The sequence below is a fragment of the Mesocricetus auratus genome, unplaced genomic scaffold (assembly GCF_017639785.1).
Source record: "Mesocricetus auratus isolate SY011 unplaced genomic scaffold, BCM_Maur_2.0 Super-Scaffold_100015, whole genome shotgun sequence".
NCBI lineage: Eukaryota > Metazoa > Chordata > Mammalia > Rodentia > Cricetidae > Mesocricetus > Mesocricetus auratus.
The window spans coordinates 52,730,322-52,755,806 of record NW_024429198.1 but is presented as its reverse complement, the minus strand read 5'-3'; the positions used below and the strand labels follow the sequence as shown (position 1 = coordinate 52,755,806).

The 25,485-nt window shown below is 39.8% G+C and overlaps 1 protein-coding gene across 9 annotated transcripts in view; it reads left to right on the top strand.

The window, feature by feature from the left end:
• The window catches only part of Nol4 (nucleolar protein 4), a 340,254-nt gene that overhangs the window by 300,958 nt on the left and 13,811 nt on the right, over positions 1-25,485 (top strand). For all 9 annotated transcript variants that reach the window (XM_040757904.1, XM_005065339.4, XM_005065340.4 and 6 more), the window contains one exon: positions 7,064-7,244. In XM_040757904.1, coding sequence (XP_040613838.1) covers positions 7,064-7,244 — 181 coding nt within the window. The remainder of the gene's footprint in view (positions 1-7,063; positions 7,245-25,485) is intronic.

Genomic DNA, 25,485 nt, shown 5'->3' with positions numbered 1-25,485 from the left:
ACAAACACACTTCAAAAATCATTGCTATTATCTTGGAATTTTAGTTCTTGTTTTGTGTATTTTCTACAAGCATATCATTTATTTAAGAAGCAAAATGAGTTCTTAACTGCCTGATTTACAAGTTAAACAGTATGTGATTTTAATAAGCACACAAAGTAACAGATTTCCATATGGTATTTTCATGCATGCTTTCTTTGGGTATATATCCTCCTCCCTTCTCCTCATCTCCTTAACGCCTCCCTAGTTATACTATTCTGTATTCAGTACTTCCTTTTCTATGTTCATGGGGGTTAATATCTAGAATATGTAAAGAAATGAAAAAAACTAAAATACAAAAATACCATTCAACATATTGGCCAATAAACTAAAATAATTTAAATAAAAAGAAATACAATGGCTGATAAATAACTTTGAAAGTGTTCAGCATCCTTAAGCATTAAGAAAATGGAAATTAAAATTTCTTTAATATTCCATCCCAGCCAGTCAGAATGGCTACCATCAAGGAATATTTATTTTTATTTCATTTGGGAAATAATAATTATAAACATCCAACATGTACAATTTGATGTTTTATAAACCTTCATAGTGCAAAATGATTCATTCAAGTGAATGGGCAGAGCCATTGCCTCACAACCCTATCATTGATTATGATGATATGCTTGAAATTTGATTACTTTGAAGTATAAAATACATTGACTGTCATCACCCTGATCCGAAATATATCTCAAAACTGACTCCTTCAACTTGAAGTTTTGCACTCTTTGACAGCTTCTTATTTCTTCTCTCCCCATATCTCACATACCTCATGCTACCATTCTCTTAATGCAGCTCTATCAGTCTCTACTTATACACAGTATAGAACTATATTCCTCATGAAGTCATAGATGTTGGTGCATGACATAACTCCACAGAGAACAAGTCAGAGAACAAACTTAAAGGGTTTGGTGAATCTCTGGATGGAGCTATCCTTCTAAGAGTTTGGTATTTTTATACCAGAAATAAATACAATCAAAGCTTATCATCACATGAAGGGGAATTCATACAAATGTGGTTTTCAGTAGTGTCTGTCTGTGTTGCTTGGGGAAAATGTTTAAAGTCTTGGCATCTCAACCATTTAAAGTGCTCAAGTGGAGGAAAGAATATGGAATCTTTCTAAGTGCATGAAAGATATCAATTTCTGAGTGTTGGTTGATGCCAGCCAGTATGAGAGCCTCTAAGCTTGTGCTTAGTTGACATCATCAAAGACCTGTCCCCATCATCCCATATAATGTGTTCAGGCACTGACAGGGCAGATGGCTTCTTGTTGGTTGAATTGCATTTTCAATAGTACTCTGTCTCTCTGTTACCCTCCCTGGAAATGCTTAGCAATGTACTTATTTCTGGAAAGCTCTCAAATGGGAGAAGAGAAGATTTTAGAAAGGAGAGGTATCTCTGGTGGTTTGGACATGGACTGAACTGTACTTGCTAACCCCATTTGTACTCAGAAAGCAAGGGAGGAATTTAAAAATACAGATCTTAAGTAAAACTACTCTACCATACAAACTGCAAAGAACATGTAGGAACGCTAAAAATCTACAATCAGTTTACAGAAAATTGAGGCAAATTGAAACCTTCATTTTGTCTACATGTTTATTGTTCTATAGCAAAAAGATCCTTTTGTGGCTTAATTCAAGGTTCTTCACCATGAAAAGGTGAATCAACAAAGACTTGCTATTTACCCACCTCATGATGTTATAAAAATACTATTCCATGTTCTAGGAGAAGCGTTTTACAAATTTAATAGTGCTGTTAAAAACAAACAAACAAATACTGATTGGATATGACTGATACTGACTCCACCTACAATCTAACTGGCTGTCATCTGCTTGTCTTTATAGACAAAGTTGTTACCAAAATAAAGGATGTTTGGTAAATATAGATGCAATAAAATCTAAATCAAAAATCTATAATGTCTTAAGAGAGGAAGTTAATCGAATTCTACCTTTTCAAAGCCATATTTATAAAAAAATGTTCTATTTTTGGGCCATTACAGGGAAGCAATTAGCTTTCAGGTAAAGGGAGAATGTGTTTGTGGAAGATATTGAGTGAAAATATCCTTACATGTCTGATGGGATCAGGACTCCAACCATGTGGGCAATCAAGGAACCAGAATACAACTCCAGACCTCAGTGTGACTCTGGCCACTTTCTGGGGTTGGAACACAAACGAGTTTAAAGGACATTTGACAGCTGAAAGTAAAGTCCCTTCCTCAGTCCATGTTAGTCTTACCATCCTTGGAAAAGCAAATGCCCATCCTCTATAAGTCCATTCGCACATGAAATGCAAATGTAGGGTAAGAGGGAGATATGAATAGATGGGGCCAGACTCTAATTGTAAAAGGAAACAAAATGCTTCTTTATTCTGTTGAATATTTTTATCAAAGAAATGTGTGTGTGAGAAAGAGGGGGGATACATGAATTGTCTAAACCATTGCTCATGGTCATTCATTTGTTGATCCTTATTTTTACGTATTACACATTTTGAAATATTTCTAATAAAAAGAGGGTTCTTCATTTTTCTTGTAGATCAACTAAATGTATTTCACTGTATAGATACGAAGCCTTGTAGACTTTTAATATGCCCCTCTTTTGAAAACAGCCTTCATAGGCACTCAGGGTAAACCAGTAGTTATAAAAGTGTTGAGCACTTATTATTAAAATATTAATTATTGGAAGATGATGCCAAAGGTAAAACATGACTCCAGGGTATATGTACCTTTTAATGTCATTAAAATCATCTCTCTTTGAACATGATTTTCTCCTAAGATAAAAACATGAATTAACTTTCACTAAACTTTTGCCCAAAAGACACTGCAGAACATATTTTATTGGCAGATTTGTATGTTTTATTTCTCTAGGTATAGTGGACTGTCAAAAAACTAATAATGCAAATATGTGTTTGAATACAAATAATCCCTAGAAAGTTGGCGTTGATTATTAATGGAATTAATTTTCTGCCTTCCCAGTACAGCTACAGTAGTTCAGAATAGCAGTTAATAAAGAAAAAGTCAAATTTTTAAATTAGTACACTTAATAATACAAATTAATTCTACCTTACAAAGAATACATAAAAATAGACTCCAGGAATAATGTCTCCTCTTTTACCCTTTCCTGTAAGCGAATCTTCCTGTCACTTTTAAACAGGGACATGAGAGACCATGTTATCTGAGGAGAGCTGTCACTTTCCTAAAACTAGATGCCCAGATTATGTATGCCTTATGAGTGGTAGACCTGCGGCTTGCCCTCACAAGGAACCCAAGAACAGAGATTACTGTGATGTCCTTTGAGACTTCAATAGATATGTCTATGCAGAGCGAATGTTTTAGAGCCAAGTCATTTCCACAATGCTTTGATGCAGTCATTTTGTGAGTTCACAGTGAAATAAAGCTGTTAATCAGGACACAGAGAAAGGATGTGGTATGGCACACGTCAGTTTCCCATAACTCACAACCTCAGGGAGACTCTAAAAACCATGCAAATTCCATAGGGACCAGTTTAAGAATATAATACTCTTAGAGGAAATAGTTGTATACATGAAAAATTAATCTGAGTGTATTTATTACTTACTTTGCATTTCTATAACAAAATCCCAGAGATAATTATAAGTTTATTTACCTCACACTTTGGGATACACTAGCATGTAATCAAGCGTCTATGTTGCTTTGGGCATGTGACTGGATTAGCTGAGAGGCAAGGGCTGAGAAAACAAGGCACAGCAAAACCATTTACAAAACCATTTACATCCTGAACCACAAAGCAAAAGAATAGCAAGGGAAGGGTGGCTGGGATCCCAGAATCCGTGGATATTCTGTCCCCAGTGACCTTAGGACATTCCATTAGTTAGGCACTCCTGAGGGTTGAACCTGCTCCCAGTAACTTCACTGTGAGAATCGGGTTTATAACTCATGGACCTTTGGTAGAATTCAACAACCAACTTCTGAATCATGTAAACATCATCTATTCGTCCTTTGTTAAGCTCTAATTAGCTCAAGCTAAGGAATATGTGCCATACCCATATCAATATGAAGGAACTGATGTAAACAGGTTGAGTATATGTAGGGTGAACTGCTTGGAACTAGCATATCAGACTTTATAGTGTTTGATATTGTTAACATTTGCATAGGGTGCTGGTTGGATGTTCAAAATCTGAACTGATTTTTAAAAACAGCAAACCTAAAATGACCAAAGTCCCCACTCACAAAATAAAAATGTTATCATCACTTGGACACTCAGTTTTGAATTACAAGGTAAGTTTTTTTTATGACAGATGGCATATAGATAGTTCTATGCCCATAGAGAGATATGCTGGCACACCCTCACAGGAAACTGTTTCACTGCAGAAACTTATGAACCAAGTATGAGGTACAGCAGGATATGGCTCAATTACTGCAATCCCCCCTGTCAAGTCCAGTTTTTCCCATGATAGCTGTTTATATGCTAGTAATATTGATTTATTGGTGAGTCTTGTTTACACCTCAGTCATCAGCGGATTACCTGAGTCCTGCTTGTTATGACCTACACTTCCAAAAGCAACAGATTTCCAGAAACACTATCTTCATTGTCCCACATTATTTAATCTCACTTATTATAGGTAATATACAAATTCATCTTAAGTACCACACAAATATAATACTTGCCTATTTATCAAATAGAAAGGTATTTAAAAAATCTCAATTATCAGAGGAGAGGTGGGTCTCATGACCCCACATTATTTTCTTCAGAGAACCAGAGTCTGAAACCCAACTTCTCTGGGTGTTTTTTTCATTGGTAAAAAATTAAAATTAGTGAACCAGAGCTGCCAACTGGACGGTCAGGAGAGTAGAGTTGGTTGAAGTAGCAGTTCCTGAGCCGGGCGTTGGTGGCGCACGCCTTTAATCCCAGCACTCGGGAGGCAGAGGCAGGAGGATCTCTGTGAGTTCGAGGCCATCCTGGTCTACAGAGCGAGTTCCAGGACAGCCTCCAAAGCCACAGAGAAACCCTGTCTCGAAAAACCAAAAAAAAAAAAAAAAAAAAAAAAAAGAAGAAGAAGAAGAAGAAGTAGCAGTTCCTGGTTCTGTCTTGGTCTTTTCTTGACTTGATGACAGTTTGGCCCAGAAAAATGCCATTCGAAAGTGATACACCCTTCAAGGGTTCTGTGGTTCAAATGGCAACCTTTGAAGGTGCAACCCAACATTCTAACTGCATACCAATTTAGATCAGCTCATGTCTGCATCAGACAAGTTTCAGAAGCATCACTTTTGTTACTTTTAGAAATAGTCACACTTAGTAAATAAATTACAAAAAATTCAAATTTCATGTCATATAATATATTCTTTTCCATTCCCTCTATCTTCTTATCTTTACTTTGAAAGTAAGTCGTTGGTATTACTGTACCATTTGTATATTAAGACTGAGGAGTTATCAAGTTTCAAGTTCCGTCAGAATATTACTGGAAATAAAGGTGAAAGCTATAAATCGTGTGCCCCTTATCCTTGGCTGAGTGGTAAACTCATTTGAGATGAATACATCACCCTACCCAAGAACAGAATCATGGCAAGTTTTCATCATAGGAAAGATGAGATATCAATATACCATAGCTCAGCTGCAGAACAACCTTATTCTCTATTTCCCATTTGTATCTCCTGGAAAAGATCTGACAAGTTCCTGGTCTACTCAATGTCTACTTTATGCTAGCTTGAAGCCATGCAAAAAACACTCCTGATTATGAAAAATTCACCCCTAAAATTTATTAGAAATATATGTTGAGAAGTGTTTCTTGTCGAAAATGAAAGAAGGCTAGGGATGTGGCTAGGTGGAAAAGATCTGGTCTTGCTCTCAGATAGTCAATCCCAACATGGAAGAGTAAAGGGAAGGATGAAGTCAAAAGAAATATAAATCATGTAGAAAGCAGGTGAAGTTAGACTATTCATGTCGTATATATTTTAGACTCTATAAACTCACAGCCAAAGAGAAATCCAATCTATTTTGTTATTGGAAATATACCATTTATTACAGTTTATTTTTTATTCCCTTACGATTCAACATTTTTCGTTGGGGTAAAAGCAGTTTGGTGGATGACGGTGAATGTGTACACAGCCATAAGGACAAAGAGCTGAAGGTTTGCTGGGTGTTTGCTAAGGCCTTTGTCAGGCTGCTGCAATGAAGGAAACCGGCCTAGAGGAGAGGCAGTACTAGATAAAAACAATCATTGATGTTTTAAACTATAAGATAAAAACAGTAAGGTCATGAGAAAAGGAAGAAACAGGAGTGGAAATAAAAAGAAACAAAAGGTGGGAAGAAGAGAGGAAGTGAACAAACAAAATGAAAATCAAATTTTGTAAAATAATTTTTTGCCTTCCACTGTAATCACTTTCTGTGTATTTGTAGTCTTAAGTTTGTTTGACAATATTTTCTATTAATTAAAAGCAGCCCTCTCTCCCAGTCACTTCCGCAGTCTGAGGCCAGAAATACCAGCCGTCGACCCCAGTCCATGCTCCTACTTCTCTGTATGAGGTAACCCTGCCCCCCAGCCACAAAGCCTGGGGACCGCCATTGCAGCTCACCACTCTGCGGCTTTGACTTCTCCGCCACCTCCAGTGCAGAATCTCTTTATCACAGCACACTTGTTCAATAAGCAGATGTCCTTGGGCTTCATCAGTTCATAGTACATGTGAGGGGTTACCTTTCGCAGAGGTGAACAGAACTCCACTGGGGGTGTGTCCCTGTTTTCTCTGCCCACTCACTTGTCATTGTCCCTTTAGGCGACTTCCATCTCTTGGTGGAGCTCTCTCTGGTGTTTTTAAATTTAGTCGGGAATTGCCAGGTTTCTCCTTCCCTCGCCTTCCACATTGTTGCTTTGATATTAATATTATTATTGCATATTATGATGGTTATTTAGCAAGGGTGGAGAAAATGTGCACATGAGCTTAATGTCCGTTCACTGTACGGAATTTTCCTGCCCAGTGCCATCCTGTGCCTGGCATTGAGAGTGAGCAAGGTGAAGCAGCAGGGATTTGATATGCTGACGGGATGCTGTTCCGTTGCAGGATGAAGCTACTTCTGCTGACAAACAGTGCAAGCTCGAGGCAGCCCAGGCCACCTACTCAACATCTACTGTTCCAGGCTCACAGGAGGTATTGTACATCAATGGCAATGGTACCTACAGTTACCATAGTTACCGAGGGCTAGGAGGAGGACTGCTAAACCTGAATGACACTTCTAGTAGTGGTGAGTCTCTATAACAGATTGCATTTTGTGTGTTCATTTGGGGATGATATATTTTCTAAACCCGAAAGAAGAAAATGGTCGTAATGTTACAAGCACTAGCCAGTGACAGCCGGGTAAAACCAAGGCTGTTTGAAAACACGATGTTTGTCTCTCTGACCGGATGTCTCTCTGTATTGCCACGGCTTCTATAAGTAGCAGTAGTGTTATGCAATTGAATGATTGCTGTTTTATCTTAGACAAAATTTTCAAGTAGAATAAGGGCAATTTTTTCCCAAGTAGTGATTCATTCTGCCTCTGAGGTTGTAAGGTACAGTTTGTCAACAATGATGCGGTAGTTCAGAGATTTGTGAGCTGGAGGATTTTGAGGCATCGGGAACTTGATCGAACGTATGTGATTTTACTAAAAACACATGGAATGGAATAACAAACGGAAGCCACCATGCCTCCTCAACTAGTAGGTTAACATCAATAATGCTCTGTCATCAGTTGGCCATGCCTAGAGTCAGCACGTATTTGTTCATGCCTTTGGAATTTCTTGCATTTGAATGTCACAACATCTCAAAAGAATCAGAGATTCAAATGCTTGATATAGAGTCAAGTAATTCTTGATTGCTTGACTATTCTCTGTTCATGTCCTCCTAGTTGGTGCAGAGGTGTTGTTGGAGTCCTCTTGCAGGCCAGGTCTAGAAATACTGTGCTGAGTTTGGTCAAGTCCTGCCCACCCCAGCCACATCATGTGGGGTGGAGGTGTTGCTCCAAACTGCAAAGTTATTAGTTATTGATACTATCAAAGGTAAATATGCCAACAATACATCTTTTAAAATTAAAAAGGTAATGCATTGGCTTCATATTACAAATCTATTTTTTAAAAAGGAGGTGGGGCGGGGTAAAACAGTTTGGGCTGATGGTTAACATTCACAAAACTCCAGTTTCTTTTTTTTTATCATTTTTATTTTAATTTTAAATAGCTTGTTTTACATGTCAATCCCAGTTCCCTCTCCCTCCCCTCTTCCCGCACTCCCCTTCCCCCACTCCCTCCCACGCTATTGCCAAGTCCTTCCACATAGGGGATATCTAGAGTCTGTCATTTTACTCTTGGTAGGGTCAAGGCACTTCCCTAAGAGTCCAGGCTGAGAGAGCATCTCTCTTTGTGCTATAGGCACATGAAGACAGTTTGTATACCAGGTATAGACACTGATCCACAGCTCAGGGCCCCATAGGTTGCCCAGGCCTTCTCACTGACACTCACATTTGGGGGGGGTCCAGATCAGTCCCATGCTGGCCTCCCCACTGTCAGTCTGGCGTCCAAGAGCACTCCCCTGTTCAGATCAGCTGTCTCTGCTGGTTTTGCCAGCCCATTCTTTGCCAATTTGCTCATCACTCCTCTCTCTCTGTCACTGGGTTCCTTGGGTTCAGTTCAGTGATTAGTTGTGTGTTTGCCTCTGCTTCCATCAGTCACAGGATGAAGGCTCCCGGATGGTTATAGACATCAAGTTCATTATCAGGAATGGGCATTTGAGGTGGTCCCTCCACTATTGCTTAGCTTGCCAATTGATGTTATACCTTTGGATCACTCGAGGTCACTCTGGTGCCTGATCTGTCTTCGATCCTATGATTCCCTCTTCCCCCTATTCTACCCCCACCCCCTCAACTTCCTGTTCCCCCATGACCAACTCCCTTCCTCTTTAGCCCCTCTATTCTTCCCAGGTCCCACTCCCCCCCGACCCCTCGCCGTGTTCCCCATCCATTCAGAGGATCTTGTCTCCATCCTCTTCTCTTGGGTACTATGCATATATGCATATCTTTTAGGTTCTTTCCTGTTTCCCAGACTCTCTATCTGTGGAAGTGCAGACTGGCACTATCCTGATCCATATCTAAAATCCATATATGAGTGAGTACATACCATGTTTGTCTTTTTGCGACTGGGTTACCTCACTCAGGATGGTTTCTTCCAGTGCTATCCATTTCCCTGCGAATTTCAAGATTCCATTGTTTTTTTCTGCTGAGTAATACTCCATTGTGTAAATGTACCACATTTTCTCTATCTACTCTTCAGTTGAGGGGCATCTAGGTTGCTTCCAGGTTCTGGCTATTACAAACAATGCTGCAATGAACATAGTGGAGCAGATGTCCTTGCTGTATGAACCTGCCTCATTTGGATAAATGCCTAAGAGTGGAATTGCTGGGTCTAGTGGTAGATTAATTCCCATTTTCCTGAGGAATCTCCATACTGATTTCCAAAGAGGCTGTATGAGTCGGCATTCCCACCAGTAGTGGAGGAGTGTTCCTCTCTCTCCACATCCTCTCCAGCATAAATTGTCTTCGGTGTTTTTGATTCTAGCCATTCTGACAGGAGTAAGATGGTATCTCAGAGTTGTTTTGATTTGCATTTCCCTGATGGCTAAGGATGTTGAACACTTTCTTAAGTGTCTCTTGGCCATTTTAGCCTCCTCTACTGAGAAATCTCTATTTAGTTCTGTACCCCACCTTTCAAGTGGATCCTTTGGTGTTTTGGAGACTTGTTTCTTGAGTTCTTTGTAAATTTTGGAGATTAGCCCTCTGTCAGATGTAGGGTTAGTGAATATCTTTTCCCATTCTGTGGCCTGCCTTTTTGTCTTTTTGACTGTGTCCTTTGCCTTACAGAAGCTTCTTAGTTTCAGAAGGTCCCATTTGTTAATTGTCGATCTCAGTGCCTGTGCCACTGGTGTTATGTTTAGGAAGTGGTCTCCTGTACCAACTCGTTGAAGAGTATCTCCCACTTTCTCTTCTAAAAGTTTCAGTGTGGCTGGATGTATGTTGAGATCTTTGATCCATTTGGACTTAAGCTTTGTGCAAGGCGATAAACATGGATCTATCTGCAGTCTTCTGCATACCAGTACCCAGTTATGCCAGCACCATTTGTTGAAGAAGCTTTCTTTTTTCCACTGTACAGTTTTAGCTTCTTTGTCAAAAATCAGGTGTTCATAGGTGTGTGGGTTAAAATTAGGGCTTTCGATTCGGTTCCATTGGTCTACCTGCCTATTTTTGTGCCAATACCAAGCTGTTTTCAGGACTATAGCTCTATAATAGAGCTTGAAGTCAGGTATGGTGATGCCTCCTGAAGTTCCTTTATTGTATAGGGATGTTTTGGCGATCCTGGGCCTTTTGTTTTTCCATATAAAGTTGATTAATGTTCTTTCCAGGTCCTTGAAGAATTGTGGTGGAATTTTGATAGGGATTGCATTGAATCTATAGACTGCTTTTGGCAAGATTGCCATTTTTATTATGTTGATCCTACCAATCCAAGAGCATGGGAGATCTTTCCATTTTCTGGTATCTTCTTTGATTTCTTTCTTCAAAGACACAAAGTTCTTGATATACAGGTCTTTCACTTCCTTGGTTAACATTATCCCCAGATATTTGATGCTGTTTTTGGCTATTGCAAAAGGTGATGTTTCTCTGATTTCTTTCTCAGGCACTTCATCATCTGTATATAATAGGGCCACTGATTTTTTTGAGTTTACCTTGTATCCTGCCACATTGCTGAAGGTGTTTATCAGCTCTAGGAGTAACCTTGCAGAGTTTTTTGGGTCACTTATGTAAACTATCATATCATCTGCAAATAGTGAAAGTTTGACTTCTTCTTTTCCTATATGTATCCCCTTTATCTCCTTTTGTTGTCTTATTGCTGTAGCTAGAACTTCAAGTACAATATTGAAGAGATATGGAGAGAGTGGACAGCCTTGTCTTGTTCCTGATTTTAGAGGAATTGCTTTGAGTTTCTCTCCATTTAGTTTGATGTTAGCTGTTGGTTTACTGTATATTGCTTTTATTATATTCAGGTACGTTCCTGTTATCCCTGATCTCTCTAGGACTTTTATCATGAAGGGGTGCTGGATTTTGTCAAAGGCTTTTTCAGCATCTAGTGAGATGATCATGTGGTTTTTCTTTCGCAGATTGTTAATATGGTGGATTACATTGATAGATTTTCTAATGTTGAACCATCCCTGCATTCCTGGAATGAAGCCTACTTGATCATGGTGGATGATTTTTCTGATGTGTTCTTGAATCCGGTTTGCAAGTATTTTATTGAGTATTTTCGCATCAATGTTCATGAGGGAAATTGGTCTATAGTTCTCTTTCTTAGTTGTGTCTTTGTGTGGCTTGGGTATCAAGGTAATTGTAGCCTCGTAGAAAGAGTTTGGCAGTGAGCCTCCTGCTTCTATTGTGTGGAATACTTTGACAAGTATTGGAATGAGCTCTTCTTTGAATTTCTGGTAGAATTCTGCACTGAAGCCATCTGGGCCTGGACTTTTTTTGTTTGGGAGACTTTTGATGACTGCTTCTATTTCATTAGGGGTTATAGGTCTGTTTAGATTATTTATCTGTTCTTGATTTAGTTTTGGCAAGTGATATCTATCCAGGAAATTGTCCATTTCCTTTAAATTTTCAAATTTTGTGGAGTACAGATTTTCAAAGTATGCCCTGATGATTCTCTTGATTTCCTCAGAGTCCGTTGTTATGTCCCCTTTTTCATCCCTGATTTTGTTAATTAGCATGTTCTCTCTTTGTCTTTTGGTTAGTTTGGACAGAGGTTTGTCTATTTTGTTGATTTTCTCAAAGAACCAACTCTTTGTTTCATTGATTCTTCTCAGTGTTTTCCTGGTTTCTACTTGATTGATTTCAGCCCTCAATTTGATTATTTCCTGACGTCTGCTCCTCCTGGGGGAGTTTGCTTCTTTTTGTTCTAGAACATTCAGCTGTGCTATTAATTCTCTAGTATGACTCTTCTCCAGTTTTTTCATGTGGGCACTTAGTGCTATAAACTTTCCTCTCAGCACTGCTTTCAAAGTGTCCCATAAGTTTGTGTATGTGGTGTCTTCATTCTCATTGAAATCGAGGAAGTCTTTAATTTCTTTTTTTATTTGTTCCTTTACCCAGGGATGGTGCAATTGTGCATTGTTCAATCTGCATGAGTTTGTAGGGTTTCTGTGATTTGTGTTATTGTTGAATTCTAATGTTAATGCATGGTGGTCTGATAAGATGCAGGGGGTTATTCCAATTTTTTTGTATCTGTGGAGATTTGCTATGTTTCCTATTATGTGGTCAATTTTAGAGAAGGTTCCATGTGGTGCCGAGAAGAAGGTATATCCCTTTGTATTTGGGTGGAGAGTTCTATAGATGTCTGTTAAACCCAGTTGGGTCATAACTTCTATTAATTCTTTTGTTTCTTTGTTAAGTTTCTGTCTGGAGGTCCTGTCTAGCGGTGAGAGCGGAGTGTTGAAGTCTCCTACTATTAGTGTGTGAGATTTTATGTGCATTTTGAGCTTTAGTAATGTTTCTTTCACGAATGTAGGTGCCTTTGTATTTGGGGCGTAGATGTTTAAAATCGAGACTTCGTCTTGATGTATTTTTCCTTTGATGAATATGAAGTGCCCTTCTTCATCTCTTTTGATTGATTTTAATTTGAAGTATAATTTGTTAGATATTAGGATTGCTATACCCGCTTGTTTCTTGGGGCCGTTTGATTGGAAGATCTTTTCCCAGCCCTTTACTCTGAGATAACGTCTGTCTTTGGTGTTGAGATGTGTTTCTTGTATGCAGCAGAAGGAAGGGTTCTGTCTTCGTATCCATTCTGCTAGTCTGTGTCTTTTTATAGGCAAGTTGAGGCCGTTGACATTGAGGGATATTAATGACCATTGATTGGTGATCCTTGTTTGCGCTTAATTTATTGTTAGTGAAGTTATTTTGTGTAGTTTCTCCTCCCTTTTTCTTTTGGTGTTTTGTAAAGTATGATTATATATTGCCTGTGTGTTTGTGAATGTAGTTATCTTCCTTTGCTCTAGGTTTTCCTTCTAGCATTTTCTGTAGAGCTGGATTCATGGATACGTATTGTTTAAATCTGGCTTTGTCATGGAATATTTTGTTTTCTCCATCTATGGTAATTGAGAGCTTTGCTGGATATAGTAGTCTGGGCTGGCATCCTTGTTCCCTTAGCGTTTGTAGGACATCTGACCAGGATCTTCTGGCTTTCATTGTTTCCATTGAGAAGGCAGGTGTAATTCGGATAGGTCTGCCTTTGTATGTTACTTGGCCCTTTTCTTTAGCTGCTCTTAATATTTTCTCTTTACTCTGTAGGTTTGATGTTTTGATTATTATATGGCGAGGTGACTTCTTTTTCTGGTCAAGCCTATTTGGTGTTCTGTAAGATTCTTGTACTGTCATAGGCATATCTTTCTTTAGGTTAGGGAAGTTTTCTTCTATGATTTTGTTGAATATGTTTTCTGTACCTTTAAGTTGAAGTTCTTCACCTTCTTCTATACCTATTATTCTCAGGTTTGGCTTCTTCACGGTGTCCCATATTTCCTGGATATTTTTTGTTAAGGATTTGTTGGTTTTGAGATTTTCTTTGGTTGATGACTCTATATCCTCTAATGAGTCTTCAACACCTGAGATTCTCTCTTCTATCTCTTTTATTCTATTGGTGATACTTGCATCTTTAGTTCCAGACCATTTACCGAGCTTTTCTATTTCCAGCATCCCTTCATTCTGTGTTTTCTTTATCGTTTCTATTTCAGCTTTCAATCCTTCAACTGTTTGAGCTGTTTCCTTAATTTTCTTGGTTGTTTTTTCTTGGTGCTCTTTAGATTCTTTGAGAGATTTGTTTATTTCTTGAATTTTCCCCCCATTTCATGGATTTTTTTGTTTGTTTTTTCTTCTATTTCTTTAAGGGATTTCCTCGTTTCTTCTTTGAGTGTCTCCATCATCTTCATGAAATAATTTTTAAGGTCTGTCTCCTCTTCTTCATCTATGTAGTGCTTTTCAGGTCTTGCTGGTGTTGGATCCCTGGATTCTGGTGGGGTCATGTTGGTGTTTCTATTGCTGGGTGATCTCTTATTCTGTCTTCTTCCCATCTCTTCTTTCCAGTGGGTGCTGGTGGGGTCTTTCCGTCTCCACTGGTCTCCTTCCTTACTGCAGCTGAAGCTGGGGATGCTGAAGCTGGACTCACTGGGGTTGGGGTCTTGGAGGGGCTGATCTCTTTCCTGAAGCTGGACTCCCTGGGGTTGGGGTCTTGGAGGGGCTGATGTCTTTCCTGTGTGGGCGGCTCTTCTGGAAGCCAGGAGCGGCCCCGAAGATGGAGGGGGATGGGTGATGGGCGGGCGTTCCCCGCTGGAGACCCAATCTCACCTGAAGGTGGGCTCCCTGGGGATGGGGTCTTGGAGGGGCTGATCTCTTTCCTGTGTGGGCGGGTCTTCTGGATGCCAGGAGTGGCCCCGAAGATGGAGGGGGATGGGTGATGGGTGGGCGGTCCCCGCTGGAGACCCAATCTCACCTGAAGGTGGGCTCCCTGGGCTTGGGGTCTTGGAGGGGCTACTCAGTCTTTCCACTTCCATCACAATGCTCCCTAAGCCATAGTGGGTGGTAGGAATGCCATGCTTAGAGCTGAGTCCTCAGCTGTACCTTTGTCTTTGTGTCACTGCAGGCATGGGTCTCTTCATTCCCCACTGTTCACTGCAAAGACAGATTTCTCTGATTAAGGCTGGGAGAAATCTTTTTCTGTGGGTACAAATGCTTTGCATTGAGGTGTGATCTCAATGGCTTGACACTTCTTGTATCACTTAAAACATTGTTCTTGATCTCTATTAATGTTCCTTGTTTGAAATCTGACAGCACCAAACATTAATTATTTCTATACTATCTGCAAAAGAAAGTGCTAACTTGGATTCCCTTGGTGGTGGGAACAAAAACAAACAAGTAAACAGCCCTTCAGTGTGTAATGACATGTGAATCTAAAATGAACTGAGGTGATTTTATTCTTACACAACTCTATTCCTACACAAACCAGAATCATTTATCTATCATTCTGCTGTACAATGCAACAAGAAAATATGGGGCCTCTTGTTTTTAATTAAGAGCTTTGAAACATGGATGACAGAGAGGCAGCCCACTGTGCTCCCAGACTTTACAAGTTCCCTCCTTTATGATGATATTTTTCTGACTTAAGAGGATGTCATTAAAAACACAGAGCCTCTAGTAGGAGAAATGCAATGTTCACAAAGACAGAGAAGGAAGAAAATGCATAGGATTAGAAAAGGATGCTGTTGTAACTGTTGCTGTTTTGAGAAGAGATCAAGCAGGTGTTTACCATAGAATTGTAACAGGAAAGCTTTTCTTACCTTTCAACTGATTCTCAAGAGAGAAAGCAAAGTCTTTCAAATCAAATCAAAGAAAAATAAAATAAAACAATAGTCAGGTTTGGCCAGATTGTGTAACCAATGAATTTTCTTTTGTGTTCTTTTAACTACCGTTAGAAAAAAGTAGCGTCAAAAATAGCATCATCTTACTCTCCTGTTGTAAACACAGCCTCCTGAATTTCTCTCACCCGATTTTCCCTCTGTAACATCATTTTTTGCTCACCCTTTAAGTCTTTTGCTTGCGACTCCCAGGTGTGGTCACATACCTTTAGAAAACTCCTGGATTTATCCTGTGAAGTATATAGCACAGTGAATGCACACACACACACGATCATCTTGGGGTCCATTCCTCAGTCACTGGTGATATTCAAAAGCCATCTTAGAATTCTGGAATAAATGCCCAGCACGTAGCTGTGTAAGTGGTGAAAGCGCAGCTTTTGCAAACTCGTAGTTCGAGTGTAGACGCAGCAATATTATGCTGAGATCCACTTCGTTTTACAAACTCGTAGTTCGAGTATAGACACGGCAATGTTATACTGAGATCCACTTCATTTTACAAACTCATAGTTCGAGTGTAGACGCGGCAATATTATACTGAGATCCACTTCATTTGGCCCTCCTCCCCTCTCCATCCCCCTAAAACCCTCCAATTTCATATAATAGAGACTGGAAGTGGCCAGAGGGTCCTTTAACAGCAACCTCTCCCTACCCAGATCTCTCTGACTTTTTAATAAAAAATGTTCCTGCTGACCTCTTATGTCAGCCAAACCGTCAGTATAAAGGACAGAGCTTGTGAAGTCTGAGAGAAGAATGCACTGGGAAGAGCCCTCATGTCTCTGACTTCTCTGCCATCAGTGTTTTTGTCCTTAATTTTCATCCTGTATACCATTGCCGTCTTTGCTTCTTGAAGGTTTTGAGAAACAGGGATAAAAAATTAAGTGACTAGCTTATTACATAGACATGTAGATGAGGAACAGTTTACCTCATATATCCTTTAACTTTCGTATGATGAGATGAAGGTCACTTAAGAACACCACGAAGAAAAATTTCCAAGTCCTGAAGACTGTCTGTGTGCTGTTGAGAAAGGACACCTTTGAGATTAACCTGTTGGTTAACTGTAGTTGATTTTTTTTGTTTGCTTGTTTGGTTTTGGTTTGATTTTTAACTCTCAGGCAGCTTACAACCATCTATCATTTCAGCTCCAGGAGACCCGGTGCCCTCTTCCAGAGTCTGCGGAAATACTCACTGAAACAGAAATAATGAAACAGATATGTTTTTAAGACAGTCTTTGTCTTGTTTAAATGTCAAACACTTTGAATCCTACCTTATTCTACTGCTTAGCTCACTGAACTCTTTTGTTTCATTTTCCCCTAAATAGATGTGTATTCTGAGAAAGCAGGGCTTTCATCTTGTCCATGATAACAATCCTTTGAGCAAAGTCAGTTACATTCTGAGTACCTAATCATTGGCTTAATTTGAAATAAAATTACTAAATGGAATGCTGACTTCTAAATTAGGAGATAGAGAGACAATCATTTATGTATTTTGGATGCTAGCAGTGAGTGGTTTATATGACACATACGCAAAGAAGCCTGAAGATACAATTCTGTATTAGATCATGTGCCTACCATACCTGATTCCCTGGGTTTTACACAGCACAGAAACCAGCAAAAAGCAAAAGAATGAGTAAGAGAACAAAACAGAAGGGAGGAAGATTCCAGCTGATTCTTTGATGTGCAGCTCCTCAGTGGTTTTAGTAGAGTTTTATAAGCTTCTGCTTCATTTTGAATATAATAGTAATTGGGAAATCTGGCTTACACTGGAGACGTCATAACAAGAAAAGAGTCTGTCTGTGGCCATTGCCAGAGTGTCCTTCAAATCTTTTACTAGCCAACCCACCATTTGTTTAGAGCTGGCAACAGTCTGCACCCAACAATCCAAATTTTCAAATTGGAGTATTATCAAAATGGCAGCAGTTACAATTTGTACAAAGAATGTATTCAAATTAACCAAATGAAAGGAGCAAGAAGCAGCCAGCCATCCTGCCATTATCCTTTCCATTGACATGGGGCGTTCTGTCGGGAAGCTCACATCACACCACCTACAGAGGGCTGTTGTGACTCGCTGAAGTCTAAGTTATGTGCAAAAGGCATCATTTATTTTTGGCTGTTTCCTCTCCACACACTCCATGGGGAGTAGGCTTTTCAATCTGTTCTTCGACTTTGATATCAAGTAGACTGATATACAGACCAAAATCTAGCAGGATCAAGTTGTGGTAATAATGAGCCTTAATAATTAACATTTGTATGGTTTCTAGTCTGTCTAATATCTACATCAATTAACTTCCTTGGTTTGTCATTACGTGAATATGTGGGATTTCTGCTTTAAAGGTGCTTTTGGTCAAAGTCTGTCACTGAGTCTCGGACAGGTACACTTGGCCATGGGCCTACCTGGAGGTTATCACGGTAGTCATGCAAGACCCAACTCTCACTTCTTATGTGTGCCTTTCAAGTCTAGCACCTTAACCGCTCAGCCATCACAGGTGTTCTTATGAGAAATACTCAAAGGAGCCCTCCCATTCACCTACCCTTTTCACATCTCGCTTACTCTTTTCCTTCACTCCACTAAAGCAAGCCACCCCCTACCACGTTGTAGAAGTTGTCACTAACTGCACCAATTGTCAGATGTAAGATGATTTTCACCCCTTATTTTTCTGGATTGTATGGGCATATTTGAATACCCTGGTGAATAGAGTTTTGAAACGCCCATGGTCCTGACACCTAGGAAAGAACTTTGTGTCCTTAGCATTCTCTGCCTCCTGCCTATCAAGCATTTGATTTACTTTCTACTCACTTAGTGTGTGCAGCAAATTCCCTTCCCTCCGCCTCCCTTTGCCCCTGTGAGCATCTTGCTACGCACACTGCTGAAGGCAAAGCTCATGAGCTCTTACATTTTCTTCTGCAAACATCTGCGTCCTCATCCTTCCCCCTGAGCTTCAGATTTTATATCTAAGTTTTAGCCAGACAGTTTAGCCTAGTCATCCCAAGAGACCTTAAGTTAAGAATGCAAAAAATGATTTCTTCCACTCTACATGTTCCATAAGGGGAACCATCTGAGGATCCAGGATTCAAATACCCAAAAATATGGGGCATTCAAACAGCCATAGGTTCTATCCACCTTTTATTTGAATCAGAGTTCTTACTCTGGTCTGCCACTCAACAAATAGCAAGTAGTCCGCTAGACTTGGTGGCCAGTGAATCCCAGGGACTTAACTTTATGTGCCATTTAAGGGCTGGCTTGTACATGCAGTCTACCACACCTGATGTTTTTCAGCCGAGTTCTGGGCCTCTAACTCAGAACCTCATGCTATAATGTAAGCATTTTGCTGATTGATCCATGTTCCCTGCTCTGAAGATATCTTCTTAATGTCTGGCTTCCTTTTATTAATACTCTGAAGAGTACAAAATTGAAGAGAAGAGAAACATTTCATTTCAAATATTTCAGAGAAAAGTTTGAAATGCATCAATTCTGCCTGAAAATATGCTTGGCTTTTAAACCTATGATTCAGGGGAAAAAATGGTTACGGTATCCGCCCATGAACCTGAGAAGGGCTGGCATGGCTTTGTCTTCTACTCTTAACAAATCGTGATGTCTCGACAGTCATGCTGGTGCATGGGGAGGGACCATCACATCTTGCTTACATCCGTTAAATGCTCCTGCTATGTAAGAATTGCATGAAATCTGTTGCCTAAAGCTGTAGAGATGATGATTTTACAGAGCAGTGTCTGAAAGTGATTCACAGATACTATGTAACCCTCTACACACAACTGGAAGATTTTCATGACAACCTATTGTGTAGAATGGGTCATTTATGTGATCAAATTAGAGTCCATGTGATTGGGCGTCTACAATTATTATAACGCTATAGACTTCTTGCTGAAATGCAATGAGTTGTCACAGCAGAGTGAAATTTTATTTAATTTTTTAAAGCAAGAGAGATAGTTCAGTGAGTAATGCATATGTTGGATAAGCATTAAGGTCTGAGTTAGAAGACCCAACCTTCATATAAAAAGTCAGGGAGCCTGTAGGCAAGAGGAAGCTGAGGCAAGGGGATTCCTGGCGCTAGTGGCTCAGTTAGTCAGAAACAGTGAGTTCCAGATTCAGTGAGAGACCCTGTCTCAAAAGAGTAGGTAAAGAATGACAAAGAAAGGCATTTAAGGTCAAGCTCTTGCCTCTGATGCGTGACAATACATGAGGACGTATACCTGAATACATACAAACAAAATATATTACAGTCAGATTTTTTTCCACTAATAATTTCAACTTGTTGTACTTGTATTTACCCCCACATATATTCATATCCATATATATGGGGGTAAATACAATTGTATCTGTATCTGTGAAATCCAATATAACAGTTACTTGCCATAGGTGACTATTAAATTGAGATGCACTAGATGAAATAAAGTTCAGAATGCATATCTTGCATGAGAACAGGCTCCATCTCAATTGTTCAGCAGCCAAAGTGGATGAAAAGCCTGTGAGTCTCGTGAATGGCACAAAGGGCAGTGTCACCACCACAGTCGTTTCCATTAACAGTGCTGATATCCATATCCTTAGAGAGACGCTGGGTGGTTTTCGGCTGTGGAAATAATGTCCTGTGTTGATTACAGCAGATCTTCTGCCTTCAGTTTCTTGTGTAACATGCTTTCTCAATGAAATAAGTTACTTTGGTTGACAAGGGAACTTCAAGGGTTAGTCTTTGGAAGCTACACTTTTGCAGACTGAGGAGATAACTCATTGGGTAAGATGCCTGGTGGTACAGCACAAGAATGTGAGATCAGATCCCCAGAACCCAGGGCATGTGCCTGGAACCCCAGCACTAAGGGAAGAGTAGACATAGAACTATTCATGAAACTCACTGGCCAACTGTTCTAGCCAAATCCATGGACTTTTTGATTATTTGAAGATATTTTCTAAAAAAAAATAATGAACTTCAGTTGAAGGAAAACCACCGGAAATCAATGTTGCACACACAAGCGTGTACAAATATGTACAATGTACATATATGCAATTGCATACATGCACACAGGCATCCACACTAGCAAATGCACACACTCCAGATACACAGAGTTTTTTTCATAAGAAAAAGATATCTGTGTTTCTAGCTGAAGTTGCTGGACTTCTAAATAACTTTCACGCATCTGAGGGTTCTATGTAATGTTAATTCCTATTAAATTAGTGACATTCAGTGGAGCTAATTACTGCTGTAACATAGGTGTTTAAAAATCTTTTACATAAACTGGTATTACCTCAAAAGTAGAACCAAAACAAATAGTACAAAAATTCAGTTGTGGCAAAAGATGAAGCGATGTCTAGCTGAAAGAGGTGTTTGAAACCTAACCACACTCCTGACACTTCATTTCATTCTCTTTCCGGCTTTCCCGAGTGGAGCAAAACAATCACCTACAATTCAATTGAGACTGTGAATTATTTAGATGCTTTTGTATTGCAACACCTGGAGATTTGGAGAGATGATGCTTATGTATAAATTTTAATGACTGAATTTGATGCTAGTAATTTGTTTTAAAAAATCAAAGAAATAATATGAATTATCTGCAGGATACATGAAGCATCTTTCTAATTAGCACTGGGCTTTCATTGGGGTCAGAGACCCTCAGAGACAGGCTTTGAAAAGGGAGGTGAGTGCCCTGGGCTTTGCTTGACTGTCCAGTATGTGTAATTGGGTTTACAGTTCAACCCTGAGCAGGCTCTTCCCAGGGCTCCTTCCTCAAAGCCCGGTCATTCCTACTGCAAAGTAAAATGGATTTTTATATGTTCCAAATGTCCTCTTGAGAATCCCATGCTGGGCACAGCAGGAGAGGAATGGAAGGAGACCCCTTAGTGCTCTGGGGCTGCTTTCTTGAGCCTGCTGATAAACCGCACAAGGGCTCTTGAGGTGACATGCGATCATTAAGCTTGGTATGGGCTGTTTTTCTTGCACAGTGCCCTTTGAATGTTGACATGTCCTCTGGAGATCTGTTTGTACAAACCAGTTCAATTTCCCCACTCTCTCTAGCTTCGGGCTTCTCAAAGAAGCTCCCGGGTAAGGGAGGAAATCAGCAGTACCATTACCTTCTACTGGGAGCGTGAATGAATTACCCATCACATCCTTCCTTCCTAACTAAAATACTGGTGGACCTCCCAGAGCAGGCAGCAGGCCACTAACTTCCTCCACCAGGGATTTTTGCCTACTTGTATCATCCCATGATAGCTGAACACTAGGTCCTTACCTTTCAGTTACTATGCTGGTACTCTTTTTGGTTATTTCAAGTCACATGGTAATCTTAAATGACATTGCTTCTTGACTGACATATGGATGTCTATCCTGAAAGTTCTTCTTCCTTCTGTACAGAGTGACAAGAACTTGTAGAGACATACACCTGTACTCCAGGAAGTTTGCTTTCATACTTGTGTGGGCCACACACTCAAGCTCAGAACCTATCACAAAAAAAGTGTGATAAACTGAAGAGATGACACAGTGGTAAATAATCCTTGTTGCTTTTGTGGAGGATCCAGGTTCCATTACTAGAACATACATGATGGCTCGCAGCCAAGTGGAATCCCAGTTACAGGGGATGCAGTGCCATCCTCTGACCACCACAGGCACCAGGCATGCACATGAATGCATTGCATGCATACAGGCAAAACATACATACACACAAAATAAAACAAATTAAATCTTTAAAAAATATCTAGCAGTATATTACACTGTAATATGTTATATATAGAGAGAATACAAAATGTATAGAATCCTATGACTACATTATACTATATAAAATGATTACAAGGATGGTTATAGACTAAAAAAACTTGTTTCAAAACTCATATTCATGAACACAGTTTGATTAAAAGGATGAGGAAGCCTATCCTAAGTTTATGTTAAAGTCACACATATTTTATTATTTTATAATATCTTCCTCTGTGACCTACATCTCTTCCAGTGCTTTGACCCACTATGATCTGCCACCATGATTATTCTATTTCTTATAAAATATTAATTGGCCTTCTAAGCCATTTAATAACAAAGGCGAAAAGCTGGGCAAAGGGGCAATAACCTTAATGGAAATCTATAAAGAGTCTTCAGTCACATGCAGGGAAAGGCTTTGTATGGATCCATAAAAACAATTCTGCTTCACTTTCAAATCTCATGATGTTTGGTGAACAAAAGAGAGTATTTGATAAGCAATCAGGGATAAAGACAAGCATGCACACTCTAGCTCCAAAAATCTCTACTGAAGATTTTATGTGTCTTAAATCTTTATACTTTACTTCCGTGCCCTATTGAGAAATGGGATTAAAAAAGCTGCTGGGGCTGGGATGTGGCTAAGTGTGTGGTGCATCTGAGGTCCCAGCACTCCTTCAGCAATATGGAGACGGGATATCCCAGGAAGCTGATGGGACAGCTACCCTGGCATACATAATGTGAACAAGAGACCCTGTTTCAAGGTAGATGGAAAGTGCCTATACCCAGTGCTCTTCTTTGACCTCCACACAGGCTTCCGCCACAGACACACACAAAATGAGAAGCCTCTTCAACATAAATACTGTATTCCGCATGAGTCCTGCTTCTTTCGGACGTTTCTATAATTGTAGATAGAAGACACATGTTCTTATTGGGTGTGAAAGAAAGCCAGGCTGACTGACCTTCATTTCAGTGTGATGACTCACTAAATTACAGTCTATGCACTAGACACCTGTGGTTTTTTTTTCCTTTCACAAAGTTAATGTCTGCTTTCCTCTCCTAATCTTGAAATTATTTGAATTTGAAAACAACAACAAAAAATGTCCAGAAGTAGCGCCCTATTTCACCTCCACTTCCAAGGCAACCAGAGTTACAGTGACCGTGGACACACATCCTATGTGTCATCTCAGCATCATCTTAAAATAGGATTTCCAAACACTTTCTAAGTCTTCCTTGACAAAAAATAAAATAAAAAATGATTTACGAAGGTTGTAGAAATAGATGAGTCACACTAAAGAATTGCATGTTGCTTTGTTCTATACATTTACAGCATGAATATAAAACCTATGAATATATTACACTATATAAAATGACCTACATGACTATCACCTCCTTACGGTGCATTTTGACAATGATTTAGATTAGTTAAATAAGATGGTGTGTCATATATAATTACACATTATTGACAGTCGTATTAATATTGGAAACATGAAAAGAAAATGCTTGTAATTTTGTGTATTAAGAGAGCCAGTGAGGGCTGGGTAGATGTCTCGGGCCCTGGGAGTGCATATTGCTGTTACGGAGGACTGATACTCAGTTCTCAATACTCATATCAGATGTTTCACAATTACCTGTAACTCCAGTGTCAGGGAATAACACATTTTCTGAACTCCACAAGAACCTCCACTTATGTGGGCACACCCACACACAGACATGAATACATGGACAAATAAAACTGAACAATAGCAAAATCAGCCAGTTATTCAAATATAAAACAATACCCTGACTTAAGGGATTTTTGTTAAAACTATTTCCAACAAAGTAATGATCAAACTGAGAATCAATGTTGAACATTTAATATTACTCTAAAATTATAATGTAGTTTTTGATTGTCAATTGCTAATACTTTCAAATCTAGATTAAGTATATCCTCAATAATTAACATGTTTCTTTTTTCCCTCAATATATATTTGTATTTAAATAAGAAACATGAATGCTTCACATGTTAATCCCAGCTCCCTCTCCCACCCCTCCTCCCTTGTCCCTTCACCAGCCCTCCCAGCCTCCCACCCAATCCCCACATCATTCCCCAGGGAGGGTGAGGCCCTCCTTGGGGGCATCTCCAAAGTCTGTCATTTCACCCAGGGAATGACCTAGGCCCTTCCCCATGTGTCCAGGCTGAAAGAGCATCCCTCTATTTGGAATGGACTCCCAAAGATCATTCATACACCATGGTAAACACTGATCACCCAGGCCCCAGTGATTTCTGTGGCATCCTCACTGGCACTACATTCATAGAGTCTGGACCAGTCCCCTATTGGCCTTTCATCCATCAGTCTGGGACTCAAGAGCTCTCCCTTGTCCAGTCAGCTGTCTTTGTGGGCTTCATCATCATGGTCTTGACCGCCTTGCTCATCACTCCTCCATCTCTGTCACTGGTTCCAGGAGTTTAGTTCAGTGTTTAGCTGTGGGTATCTGTCTCTGCTTCTATCAGTCCCTGGATGAAGGTTCTAGGATGGCATATAGGGTGGTCATCAACCCTATCATCAAGGAGGGGCTATTAGTGCAGTCTCTCCACTACTGCTTAGTTTGCCAGTTGGTGTTATCCTTGTAGATCTCTCGAGATCTCATTAGTGTCATCTCTCTCCTCAAGCCTATAATGACTATTATTGTATCTCTCATCCTGTTCTGTATTCTTACCTCGACTCAACCTTCCTTCTATCCCATGCCTTCTTCTCCCCTCCTTTTATCCCCCCCCCCTCTTTTTCTTGGTTCCCTCTCACCTCCACCAATGTTCCCAATATGCTCAGGAGATCTTGCCTCATTCCACTTCTCTGGGGTATCATGCATCTCTCTTGGGAACCACCCTGTTTCCCAGACTCACTGGCACTGGGATTGAAGGCTGACATTCCCCTGATCCATATATAAAATCCATATATAAGTGAGTACATAATGTTTGCCTTTTTGTGTCTAGGTTATGTCACTAAGGATGGTTTTCTATAGTGAAATGTTTCTTTTTTTAATTTATTTTTCAGTTTAAATTTAGAAAAGAAACAAGGTTGCTTCACAAGTCAGTTCCAGGTCCCTCTCCCTTTCCTTCCCCTACTCCTGTGCCCTCCCCCCCAACCCCCCCATTATCCCCTCATTTCCCCAGGGAGGGTCCTTTGGTGTTTTGGAGACTTGCTTCTTGAGTTCTTTGTAAATTTTGGAGATCAACCCTCTGTCAGATGTGGGATTAGTGAATATTTTTCCCATTCTGTGGGCTGCCTTTTTATCTTGTTGACTGTGTCCTTTGCCTTACAGAAGCTTCTCAGTTTCAGGA